The 12,506-nt window shown below is 42.9% G+C and overlaps 2 protein-coding genes across 3 annotated transcripts in view; one reads left to right on the top strand and one right to left on the bottom strand.

The window, feature by feature from the left end:
* The window catches only part of LOC124020198 (intermediate filament family orphan 2-like), a 69,251-nt gene extending 65,603 nt beyond the window's left edge, over nt 1-3,648 (bottom strand). For both annotated transcript variants that reach the window (XM_046335531.1, XM_046335538.1), the window contains exon 1: nt 2,694-3,648. In XM_046335531.1, the coding sequence (XP_046191487.1) occupies nt 2,694-3,196 (503 nt within the window). In that variant the 5' untranslated portion in view covers nt 3,197-3,648. The remainder of the gene's footprint in view (nt 1-2,693) is intronic.
* Nucleotides 3,649-10,128: 6,480 nt separating this feature from the next.
* LOC124020187 (mRNA turnover protein 4 homolog) lies at nt 10,129-12,224 on the top strand. The gene is made up of 8 exons (XM_046335524.1): nt 10,129-10,225; nt 10,476-10,534; nt 10,656-10,759; nt 10,878-10,959; nt 11,081-11,148; nt 11,295-11,446; nt 11,692-11,768; nt 11,868-12,224. Exons 1-8 carry the CDS (start codon nt 10,198-10,200, stop codon nt 12,018-12,020), a joined length of 723 nt encoding a protein of 240 aa, XP_046191480.1. The 5' UTR covers nt 10,129-10,197; the 3' UTR covers nt 12,021-12,224.
* Nucleotides 12,225-12,506: the final 282 nt, after the last annotated feature.

Here is a 12,506-nt window from a genome sequence, read left to right as displayed (position 1 = left end):
CAATGCAATTGCATGGTTTTGGCAAGAGGTACAATACCCTTGTTGCTTGCTGTTTGGCTGCCAAAGATTTCAGGTAAGCAATGAATCCATCCCCCCTTTAAAGGGGCAAACTGAAGTTGCTACATACATTTTCTGATTTATAAATTGATGATATGTACCCATTGATTCTTGAAGATTATAACTTATAAATGCATCGTGGACTGGGATATGTTCTACATAGCGTCGGACAATAACATTGATGAATACGCTGATTCGGTGAGCGAGTTTATTAGCAAGTGCATCGGTGATGTCGTACCCACAGCGTCTATTAAAACATTCTCCAACCAGAAACCGTGGATTGATGGCAGCATTCACGCAAAACTGAAGGTGCCAACCACTGCTTTTAATCAGGGCAAGGTGACCGGAAACATGACCGAATACAAACAGTGTAGCTATTCCCTCCGCAAGGCAATCAAACAAGCTACGCGTCAGTATAGAGACAAAGTAGAGTCGCAATTCAACGGCTCAGACACGAGAGGTGTGTGCCAGGGTCTACAGTCAATCACAGACTACAAAAGGAAAACCAGCCCTGTCGCGGAACACGATGTCTTCATCCTCAAGAGCATGCGCAGACCAGCTGCCTGGTGTGTTTACGTACATAATCAATCAATCCTTATCCCAGTCTGCTGTTCCCACATGCTTCAAGAAGGCCACCATTGTTCCTGTTCCCAAGAAAGCTAAGGTAACTGAGCTAAATGACTATCGCCCTGTAGCACTCACTTCCATCATCATGAAGTACTTTGAGAGACTAGTCAAGGACCATATCACCTCCACCCTACCTGACACCCTAGACCCACTCCAATTTGCTTACCGCTCCAATAGGTCCACAGAAGACGCAATCGCAATCCCACTGCACACTGCCCTAACCCATCTGGACAAGAGGAATACCTATGTAAGAATGCTGTTCATCGACTACAGCTCAGCATTTAACACCATAGTACCCTCCAAACTCGTCATTAAGCTCGAGACCCTGGGTCTCGACCCCGCCCTGTGCAACTGGGTCCTGGACTTCCTGACGGGCCGCCCCCAGGTGGTGAGGGTAGGTAACAACATCTCCACCCCGCTGATCCTCAACACTGGGGCCCCACAAGGGTGCGTTCTGAGCCCTCTCCTGTACTCCCTGTTCACCCATGACTGCGTGGCCATGCACGCCTCCAACTCAATCATCAAGTTTGCAGACGACACTACAGTGGTAGGCTTGATTACCAACAACAACGAGACGGCCTACAGGGAGGAGGTGAGGGCCCTCGGAGTGTGGTGTCAGGAAAATAACCTCACACTCAATGTCAACAAAACAAAGGAGATGATCGTGGACTTGAGGGAGCAGTCCCCTATCCACATCGACGGAAGAGTAGTGAAGTTGGAAAGTTTTTTAAGTTCCTCGGTGTACACATCATGGACAAACTGAAATGGTCCACCCACACAGACAGCATGGTGAAGAAGGTGCAACAGCGCCTCTTCAACCTCAGGAGGCTGAAGAAATTTGGCTTGTCACCAAAAACACTCACAAACCATTACAGATGCACAAGTGAGAGCATCCTGTCGGGCTGTATCACCACCTGGTACGGCAACTGCTCCGCCCACAACCGCAAGGCTCTCCAGAGGGTAGTGAGGTCTGCACAACGCATCACCGGGGGCAAACTACCTGCCCTCAAGGACACCTACACCACCCGATGTCACAGGAAGGCCAAAAAGTTCATCAAGGACAACAACCACCCGAGCCACTGTCTGTTCACCCAGCTATCATCCCGACAGCGATGTCAGTATAGGCGGGGACCGAGAGACTGAAAAACAGCTTCTATCTCAAGGCCATCAAACTGTTAAACAGCCACCACTAACATTGAGTGGCTGCTGCCAACATACTGACTCATCTCTAGCCACTTTAATAATGAAAAAATTGATGTAATAAATCACTAGCCACTTTAAACAATGCCACTTCATATAATGTTTCAATACCCTACATGACTCATCTCATATGTATGTACTGTACTCTATACCATCTACTGCATCTTGCCTAAGCCGTTTGGGCCATCGCTCATTCATATATTTGTATGTATATATTCTTATTCATTCCTTTACACTTGTGTGTATAAGGTAGTTGTTGTGAAATTGTTAGGTTAGATTACTTGTTAGATATTACTGCATGGTCGGAACTAGAAGCACAAGCATTTCTCTGCACTCACATTAACATCTGCTAACCATGTATATCTGACAAATAACATTTGATTTGAGCTCAGTTCAAATGTTGTACTCCATCAGAACCCAAAATATCAGCTTGTTTTACTCCAATGTTTCTAAACAAAGTCAATGTTAAACACTTTATAGCCTCTATTGTTCGTATATAATGTATGTTCAGTCCTTGCATCCATAGCTCTGTCTATGAATTTGGTTACATTTCTCCAGCCCCATCCCTCTGCATTTGACAGAAACAGGGGCTATAAGAAAGCTTTGTTATTGTTTCAACTGCTGACTGCCTCTTTAAAAAAATATAGGCAAATGGGAGGTATTGAGAGTTGCAGTTTCTCTACCCATGGCGTATTTCATTCATTCCTACCTGAATAAAAAAATCATCCGTCAGGCCTATAACTGCTGCAATTCAAAATGCGCACTGATGTCACTGTCAGAGTGCAGTAGTTTGTTGGTAGGCTACTTACTTTCTCTTGTATTCATCTCTCTCTCGTTTGACTTTAGCCAACACATTATACAGAGCTCGTATTTCTGGGGTGATGGTATCGATTTGGACCCCAACACCGTCCGGATGATTCCAGGATACACCAGGGCCCTGGAGAGTCTCATAGCGCTCTCCGTGTCTTCTCACGTGCGTGAAACTCCAAATGGTACCAGGTAGTCGGGATTCAGAAGAGTCGGTTTGGACAGCTACTTCACGAGTGTATACTTGGTATCGTTGTTGATCCAAGGCTTGCTGCAGTTGGTTCTCTAATAATTTGTTTCTCCGCTCTAATTCGTGAACTTTGGCAAGAAAACAGCGAAACCGCAGGTTCAGAGTCTTCAGGACATGAATATTGGACCCCAAGTCATTTCGAAGCGCACTGGTTACAGCGCCCGTCCCAGCAGTGGACATACCGCTGACAGGAATTGTATCAATCATAGCAGCAGACGAAGAATCAAAAAAAGAGTTCATCATACTGGTAAACATACAAATGATAAAACCTTTTGTTTTTTGTTTTGCTGCATGAATTGAACAATAAAACCGATCATATCCTCCAAAATGCCAGTTCTCTAGGTAGTTTCTTACGATGTGGCTCCTTGAAATTAGATTGACGGGGCAGTTGAAGGTGATGGACCTTCGCTGTCCTCAAACCTCCAGAAAACACCTTTTTCCTATTGGTAGGCTATCCACAAACATATAATCTTATCAGTCCAGATCTCTGGCGCAACGGGAAAGTCTCCATCCTCCTCTGTTATACGCAGGAATATGACACACCGTGCGTTTGCCTCTGCTTTTTCAGATGCTGCTGATGCTGTAGGCCTATGCGCTCAGTTTCTCCCTTTCCCATTCTCTCTAGACACACTCACTGTCTTTGCTCCTATTCGCGTTTCTTTCTCCGGACTCTGGTACCGCGGTGTGATGACAGACTAGTCTACAGCCCTACCCCTGCCTCTTTGTGGCGCCGCTGGGTCATTCAAGCAAACTGCTAAACTGGGCACTGTATGCATCAACCCTCCCATTCTCTGTCACGTACCCTCACGTGCAAAAACACAAGCACGCGCGCACACACAGTACTCCCAAAATGCATAGGCCTTTCAAATAATGTCCTTAAGTGGACACAATTTGTTATTTCAAGGTAGGCTTGTCTAATTCGCGGGCTAATATATCAATTTTAGGAACTGTATTTTCTCTCATAATTCTGTGCTTTGGGCTTCAGAGCTCCCAGTCACCCTGTGCAGAAAACACATCTTTAAAGTTTAAAATTAAGCAATAAAATATCATTAGTATTATTTATTTTTTACTTGGCAAGTCAGTTAAGAACACATTTTTATTTACAATGACAGCCAAGGAACAGTGATTTAAACTGCCTCAGGGGAAGGATGACAGAATTTTACCTTGTCAGCTCCAGGCAGGGATTCGATCTAGCAACCTTTCATTACTGTCCCAATGCTCTAAACACTAAGCTACCTGCCTGTATAATGTTGTCCTAAAAAAAGATGTGTGATAGATCCCACTGGACACAGACATCAATTCAATGTTGGCTACCATAGCATTCTCTGCAGCGGTACGCCATCCCATCTGGTTTGGGTTTAGTGGGACTATCATTTGTTTGTCAACAGGACAATGACCCAACACACCTCCAGGCTGTGTAAGGGCTATTTGACCCAGAATGAGAATGATGGAGTGCTGCATCAGATGACCTGGCCTCCACAATCCCCTGACCTCAACCAAATTGAGATGGGATGAGTGTGGGATGAGTAGGACCGCAGAGTGAAGGAAAAGCAGCCAACAAGTGGTCAGCATTGTGGGAGCTCCTTCAAGACTGTTAGAAAAGCATTCCAGCTGAAGCTGGTTGAGAGAATGCCAAGAGTGTGTAAAGCTGTCATCAAGGCAAAGGGTGGCTATTTGAAGAATTTCAAATATAATTTTTTTTTTTTTTGTTTAGCACTTTTTTTGTTTATGTGTAATTTCATAGTTTTGTTGTCTTCACTATTATTCTACAATGTAGAAGGTGGTAAAGGGAAGTAGTTTGTCGTTGAAGAAAATAAAGAAAAACTCTTGAATGAGTAGGTGTTCTAAAACTTTTGACCAGTAGTGTATATGTAACTGATAGATGCACACACACGATACATGTTAATGTCATTGGTAAAGTTGTTTTTGTCTGTAATGTCTTTCATTGTGTCGGACCCCAGTAAGACTAGCTGTCGCCATTGGCATCTTCCAATGGGGATCCTAATAAATCAAATCAAATCTCATCTTCACAAACTGAGGCTGTGTTAACACTTCAAAAGTTTTCAACAGTTACACTTCAACAATGAAAATAAACAAACACAACAGCGCACCCGGTGGATTACTAAAGCACAACCACAACTACCACACTAAAACAACCACAAACTATTTCTGCTTTACCACCTTCTGTCCATGCCTCCTCAAGGCAACAGCACACACAGGAGAGATATTTCCATCTTGTCATGTCCTCTATATTGTCTCCTGTCCTGTGTTAATAGCAGATTGCATCTTAGCATACTTGTCTGGCTCCTCATTGCACATCCACCAAGACGGCCTACCTCAGTCTGACGTTCTTCACAGTCGGGAGGTTGACACAACGCAGTTGTCAACAGTGATGGAGAGGTCTTGGAGCTGGCAGGTCTCCCAAGGAATGAATAGCAGTGCTGTCTTGTAGAGTTTGAACCTGAGGGTGTGGACCAACATCCAAGCGTGTGTAATAACACATCCACCACACTGATCCTCAACACAGGGGCCCCTCAGGGGTGCATGCTCAGACCCCTCCTGTACTCCCTGTTCACTCATGACTGCACGGCCAGGCACGACTCCAACACCATCATTAAGTTTGCCGACGACACAACAGTGGTAGGCCTGATCCTGACTACAGGAATAAGAGGACCGAGCATTGCCCCCTTCTCATCAACGGGGCTGCAGTGGAGCAGGTTGAGAGCTTTAAGTTTCTTGGTGTCCACATCACCAACAAACTAACATGGTCCAAACATACCAAGACAGTTGTGAAGAGGGCACAACAAAACCTATTCCCCCTCAGGAGACTGAAAAGATTTGGCATGGGTCCTCAGATCCTCAAAAGGTTCTATTTTACTGCTGCTCTTTAATTACTCTTATCCAGATTTGATTAAAGTGCATTGTTTGGTTAGGGACTCCTAAGTAAGCATTTCACTGTAAGGTCTACCTACACCTGTTGTATTCGGCGCATGTGACTAATAAAATTTGATTTTGAAGCGGAGACATCTTCCAGAAACACAGAGATAATATGTCAGGGGATAGGCAGAAAAAGTGAGTGCCTTCAGCATACCAGTGATAAGAGAGACTCTGAAATGCCAACACAGAGGGGGGGGGGGGCAGAGTACTATATATATCAATAACTTTCCTAGTTTCATCATTTGCGGTAGAGTGCCTCACACCATCACATCTGGAAAAAACAGAAACCACCAGTTCGCAATAAAGGTCGCAATAAAGTAAACAGACAAGAGACAACAGCACGCAGTAGAAATGAAAACGTTAGCTAGCTGAAGCTAACTGTTAGCGAAAGTGTTTTGAACCTGTTGAAAATAAACTTCCAATGCTCCTTCATGTTCTTCATCCAGTTGTTTCATCTTCAGCTGAACATTTCAAATGTGCTTTGTTGAAATATTTTCCGATCATGTCTGGTTAGAATACAGCTTATGTCAAATTGACGTCAAAAGTAGAACATTTTGGCATTTTAGCTAACCCTTACTCTTTTCCTAACCTCAACCTAATTCTCATAACTTGCTGCGTAAGTTCTCCTAGCCTGCTACGAAAAGTAAATTCTGACATAAGCTGTACTCTATTCAAAACTATATTTTCCTTCTGCTTCAAATAGTCCTGCAAATATGACCTGATCTCATTTTAACCAATCAAATCTTTGTTTTAGCTTTGACGTAGTGTCCGTTATCGGTATGGAGTGATTTCAGTGTCCCCCCACAAAAAAAGTCAGTGCCAAAATAAATTGTATTTGAATTCATCCAATTCAGTTTGAAATCATGAAATACAAGTTCAATTTATGAAATGAATGATTCAATTTGAGCATTACACATTCAAATTCAATATCTGAATATAAATTCAAAATGATGGGATTCAAATACAATTTTTGTTGGCACTGAATTCATTCGATACATTGGGATCAGCTGAGTTGATGGAGACTTGACAACACTTCATCAGAGATTTTAGATTCAATTTGAACATTTATATCCAGTCGCATCATTGAGAAAATATGGTGAAAATATTCAGTCATACAAGCTAAAGAGAATCAGTGATGTCTACAAAGAATATAAATAACACATGCACACTCACAGCTCCATTTCATTTGTTTATGTTTGGTACACCATCACTAGGTGCTTGTGTGTGTAGGAGCCAGATAGGCCTAATAGCTTGTCTATCTGGGATTTCACCTCTTGCCACTGCATTTCTCACTTCAGGTTCACAGATACAACTATGGGTGATGGAGATTCATCATTTTAAGCCTTGTATAAATCACCACAGTAATTCTCAACTTCATCACCACATGATCACTTACATAGCCTAGCGGATGGGAAGGAAAGAGAGATGGAATGAGAATGGGAAATGGCTGATATGATGTAACATACCACTGTGACCCAGATTTGACAAGTCAAGCACCCACCCCACTCCCTGCTGAATAATGCTCAATAAATGCACTACTGCAGCTGTTGTGTCTGTTGATCCATGCAACGCCTCAAACCAGATCCCTATATCTCGCTGCAAGGTTGCTCCCTTGACAGAATACATGGCTCTGTGCAGAGCATAAGATAAATAGTATGTTAAATCCATGATAAATCCATGATTATCGAAAACTTCAACAAGCTTTTCTCAACGGCTGGCCATCCCTTCCTCCTGGCTACTCCAACCTCGGCCAACAGCTTCCCCCCCCCCCTCCCGCAGCTACTCGCCCAAGCCTCTCCAGGTTCTCCTTTACCCAAATCTAGATAGCAGATGTTCTGAAAGAGCTGCAAAACCTGGACCCGTACAAATCAGCTGGGCTTGACAATCTGGACCCTCTATTTCTGAAACTATCCGCCGCCATTATCGCAACCCCTATTACCAGCCTGTTCAACCTCTCTTTCATATCGTCTGAGATCCCCAAGGTTTGGAAAGCTGCCACAGTCATTCCCCTCTTCAAAGGGGGAGACACCCTGGACCCAAACTGTTACAGACCTATATCCATCCTGCCCTGCCTATCTAAGGTCTTCGAAAGCCAAGTCAACAAACAGGTCACTGACCATCTCGAATCCCACCGTACCTTCTCTGCTGTGCAATCTGGTTTCCGAGCCGGTCACGGGTGCACCTCAGCCACGCTCAAGGTACTAAATGATATCATAACCACCATTGATAAAAGACAGTACTGTGCAGCCGTCTTCATCGACCTTGCCAAGCCTTTCGACTCTGTCAATCACCATATTCTTATCGGCAGACTCAGTAGCCTCGGTTTTTCTAGTGACTGCCTTGCCTGGTTCACCAACTACTTTGCAGACAGAGTTCAGTGTGTCAAATCGGAGGGCATGCTGTCCGGTTCTCTGGCAGTCTCTATGGGGGTGCCACAGGGTTCAATTCTCGGGCCGACTCTTTTCTCTGTATATATCAATGATGTCGCTCTTGCTGCGGGCGATTCCCTGATCCACCTCTACGCAGACAACACCATTCTGTATACTTCCGGCCCGTCCTTGGACACTGTGCTATCTAACCTCCAAACGAGCTTCAATGCCATACAACACTCCTTCCGTGGCCTCCAACTGCTCTTAAACGCTAGTAAAACCAAATGCTTTTCAACCGTTCGCTGCCTGCACCCGCACGCCCGACTAGCATCACCACCCTGGATGGTTCCAACCTAGAATATTTGGACATCTATAAGTACCTAGGTGTCTGGCTAGACTGTAAACTCTCCTTCCAGACTCATATCAAACATCTCCAACATAAAATCAAATCTAGAATCGGCTTTCTATTCACTCACGCCACCAAACTTACCCTAGTAAAACTGACTATCCTACCGATCCTTGACTTCGGCGATGTCATCTACAAAATAGCTTCCAATACTCTACTAAGCAAACTGGATGCAGTTTATCACAGTGCCATCCGCTTTGTTACTAAAGCACCTTATACCACCCACCACTGCGACCTGTATGCTCTAGTCGGCTGGCCCTCGCTACATATTCGTCGCCAGACCCACTGGCTCCAGGTCATCTACAAGTCCATGCTAGGTAAAGCTCCGCCTTATCTCAGTTCAGTGGTCACGATGGCAACACCTACCCATAGCACGCGCTTCAGCAGGTGTATCTCACTGATGATCCCTAAAGCCAACTCCTCATTTGGCCGCCTTTCGTTCCAGTTCTCTGCTGCCTGTGACTGGAACGAATTGCAAAAATCGTTGAAGTTGGAGACTTTTATCTCCCTCACCAACTTCAAACATCTGCTATCTGAGCAGCTAACCGATCGCTGCAGCTGTACATAGTCTATCGGTAAATAGCCCACCCAATTTTACCTACCTCATCCCCATACTGTTTATATTTATTTAATTTTCTGCTCTTTTGCACACCAATATCTCTACCTGTACATGACCATCTGATCATTTATCACTTCAGTGTTAATATGCAAAATTGTAATTATTCGCCTACCTCCTCATGTCTTTTGCATACAATGTATATAGACTCTCTTTTTTTCTACTGTGTTATTGACTTGTTAATTGTTTACTCCATGTGTAACTCTGTGTTGTCTGTTCACACTGCTATGCTTTATCTTGGCCAGGGCGCAGTTGCAAATGAGAACTTGTTCTCAACTAGCCTACCTGGTTAAATAAAGGTGAAATAAAAAAATAAAAAAATAAACACAGCAGGCAACAGCCACTGTATCCATGTCTGTTTAAAGCATTAATTAATTAGTCTACATTGAATCATATTTTAGTGTGAAAAACACCCTTTACTTGCAAGTGCACACCACAGACACCTCATTCAAGTGAGACTGCTGGCCTCTCCAACCTGTCAATATTTTTTTGTCATTGCAGCGCATTATGTGCTTTATGGAGCAAAAGAGGTACAATATTTATATTCAATAGAAAACAACAGAATAAAAATAAATCATCATTTCTGTCACACCATAATAACTTTTAATGGCTTTATCATGATTTCTGTGTGCTTGTTATAGCACTTATTATGAGGTGCGCCCTCTCATGTTTGCAGGGTTCCATCTACTGGGGAAAAAGAGACCATGTCCATAAAGCACATTTATTTTGCATTGTTAATCCAGATGATTAAATCATGTATTTATATTATCAAAGTCAATATTTTATTTCAAGTCAATTATGTAGCAGAAAATAAGCTCGGGAAACGCAACAATTCATTTTTTTTGTAGGCATATTTTGGACCGCTATATTCAACAGACAGAAACACGTGGGGTCCTTTTCCTCCATAGGTCTACACAACGTGAGGACCATGCCGAAGTCAAAGAGAGACAAGAAAGGTATGTTTTTATGTCATTCGTCCATTAGATTAAGCGTATATATAGTCTAGTGTATTGCTTCGTGTAATAGTTCACGAATATATCATTTCCAGGGTATGTCTTGCATCAAGAGGTGAAAGACGAGCCAGCTAGCTACGAAGCTAACGTTAGCTAACTAGCTAATTATGTTTATTAAGATGGCTAATGCTGAACATACTTTGTTGTCCTGTATGCATCCAACCTGATTGTTTTGTGTTTTTCACCTCTTCAGTTTCACTAACAAAAACAGCCAAGAAGGGACTGGAAACTAAACAGAACTTAATAGAAGAGGTAACTACGTATACTGATACCCATCAATCCTTCCTAGCTAAGTTGTTTTCTGTCTGACATCGGTACCCAGCTAATAAACGCTTGACTAATGGTCTGTATCTGTATGTCCATGTCTTTATAGTTGCGGAAATGTGTGGACATTTACAAGCATCTGTTCATCTTCTCTGTGGCAAACATGAGGAACAACAAACTGAAAGACATCAGGACAGCCTGGAAACACAGTCGGTAAGAACACACACAACACAGGTCTAAGCAGCCTGGTTCTCATTACTCATTACCCATGATGTGTTATGCGTATAGGTAGGTGCAGCTGGTTTGACAATGAGATGTTTTTCTTCTTCAGATTCTTTTTTGGCAAAAACAAAGTCATGATGATCGCTATAGGTAAAGGACCAACAAGCGAGTACAAAGACAATTTGCACAAGGTATGCTATATTTGTTGTGATGAAGTTATGTAGACTCGTGAGTTAAGGTCTTGTACATTTGGCTTGCACAAAGACACATTTCAAGGAGTTGAATTAATGTTGGTCTCTGCTTATTTTGTAGGTCAGCCGGTTTCTGAGGGGAGAAGTGGGTGTGTTATTCACAAATAAAACCAAGGAAGAGGTACAAGAGTAAGTAAACCTATGTCTTGCATTTCCATTAAAGATGTACCGTCATTAAATGTAGTTTTATTTTTTTCATCTGGTGCTTCGACTGATTCCTTGCCCTCAATGGTAGTTTCATATAAGCTGTTTTTCTCTTGATAAATGTTTTTCAGGTATTTCAGCCAGTTCAAAGAGATGGATTTTGCACGAGCGGGAAACAGGGCAGGGATGGCCATAACACTTGATGAAGGACCCCTGGAACAGTTCCCTCACTCCATGGAGCCACAGCTGAGACAGTTGGGACTCCCCACAGCACTCAAGAAAGGTGAGACCTGTCTCTGATGTTCAGAGAAACCTTTCATAAGTCTGCAATGAAAGGATGGCTGTAACCTCTCGAGTGACCCACTTTGTTTAATTTAAATGAACTTTTTCTGCTTCTGCTACAGACTTCAAACTCGTATCTAACAACCGAAGCTCATCGATAACTAGTCAAGTTTACGTAGGATTACTTCCAAAGGGGAAAGAGTAAATGTTGCAATTGTTGGCTTATACCCCATTGTTTTGTTGTAGGAGTGGTGACACTACTGAAAGACCATTACGTGTGCAAAGAGGGAGACACACTAACCCCTGAACAGGCCCGTATTCTGGTGAGTTCTAAACCTTTCCCCCAGTCTACACCTGATTGGCCTATGAGACATTCTGCAAGTCCACAGTTGCTAGATGGTTCCATTATTTTTCCCATATAGAAACTCTTTGGGATTGAGATGGCAGAATTCAGAGTGCAGATCAAGTGCATGTGGAACTCTGAAACGAACGACTTTGAGAAGCTGGCTGAGGAAGAAGAGGAAGAGGCCATGCAGGATAATGACACAGAGGAGGAAGAAGGGGGTGGGAAATGAATCTGGATAGACTAATGGACTTCTCAGACCTTAGGATTTTAATACTGTGTGACCTGTATGTTTTAATGTCTCAACCTTCAAGTGTTTCCTTTTGCCTATGAAATGCTAGATTTCTGGTATGTTACCCATTGAATCTTGTGAACATACATTTTGTGCTTTATACATCTTTTGTCGTCCACTCAAATACAACAGTACAAACTAAAATAGTTTGCTTGGTTGTGTCTTATAAAACATCCCACAAAAAAACAATGTTTAGTTGGAATTGTTTATGCATAGTATAGCTTTAAAATTGCCAGCTATGTAAAATTGTTAGCCACATTTTGATCCTTACAAACGCACCGGCCATGGCAGATCAGTGACGATAAAATACTCCCATTGTTCTCCAGTTGATTAGACACAGCCTCCAGAAAATGTTTTTCCCTAATTCATTGAATTTACATGAATTGCTCACCATTAGAATATACAAGATCAAAGTAATCTGTGCCT

Source organism: Oncorhynchus gorbuscha, linkage group LG03 (assembly GCF_021184085.1).
Source record: "Oncorhynchus gorbuscha isolate QuinsamMale2020 ecotype Even-year linkage group LG03, OgorEven_v1.0, whole genome shotgun sequence".
Classification (NCBI taxonomy): Eukaryota; Metazoa; Chordata; class Actinopteri; order Salmoniformes; family Salmonidae; genus Oncorhynchus; species Oncorhynchus gorbuscha.
The sequence above is the reverse complement of the archived record's forward strand: the minus strand, read 5'-3'. Positions and strand labels throughout refer to the sequence as shown.

Excerpts from the sequence above, each read along its gene's own strand:
- LOC124020187 (XM_046335524.1), top strand. The coding sequence starts at position 10,198 with ATGCCGAAGTCAAAGAGAGACAAGAAAG. Across the intron at positions 10,960-11,080 it reads ACAAAGACAATTTGCACAAG|GTCAGCCGGTTTCTGAGGGG; the intron begins GTATGCTATATT and ends CTTATTTTGTAG. Across the intron at positions 11,149-11,294 it reads ACCAAGGAAGAGGTACAAGA|GTATTTCAGCCAGTTCAAAG; the intron begins GTAAGTAAACCT and ends AATGTTTTTCAG.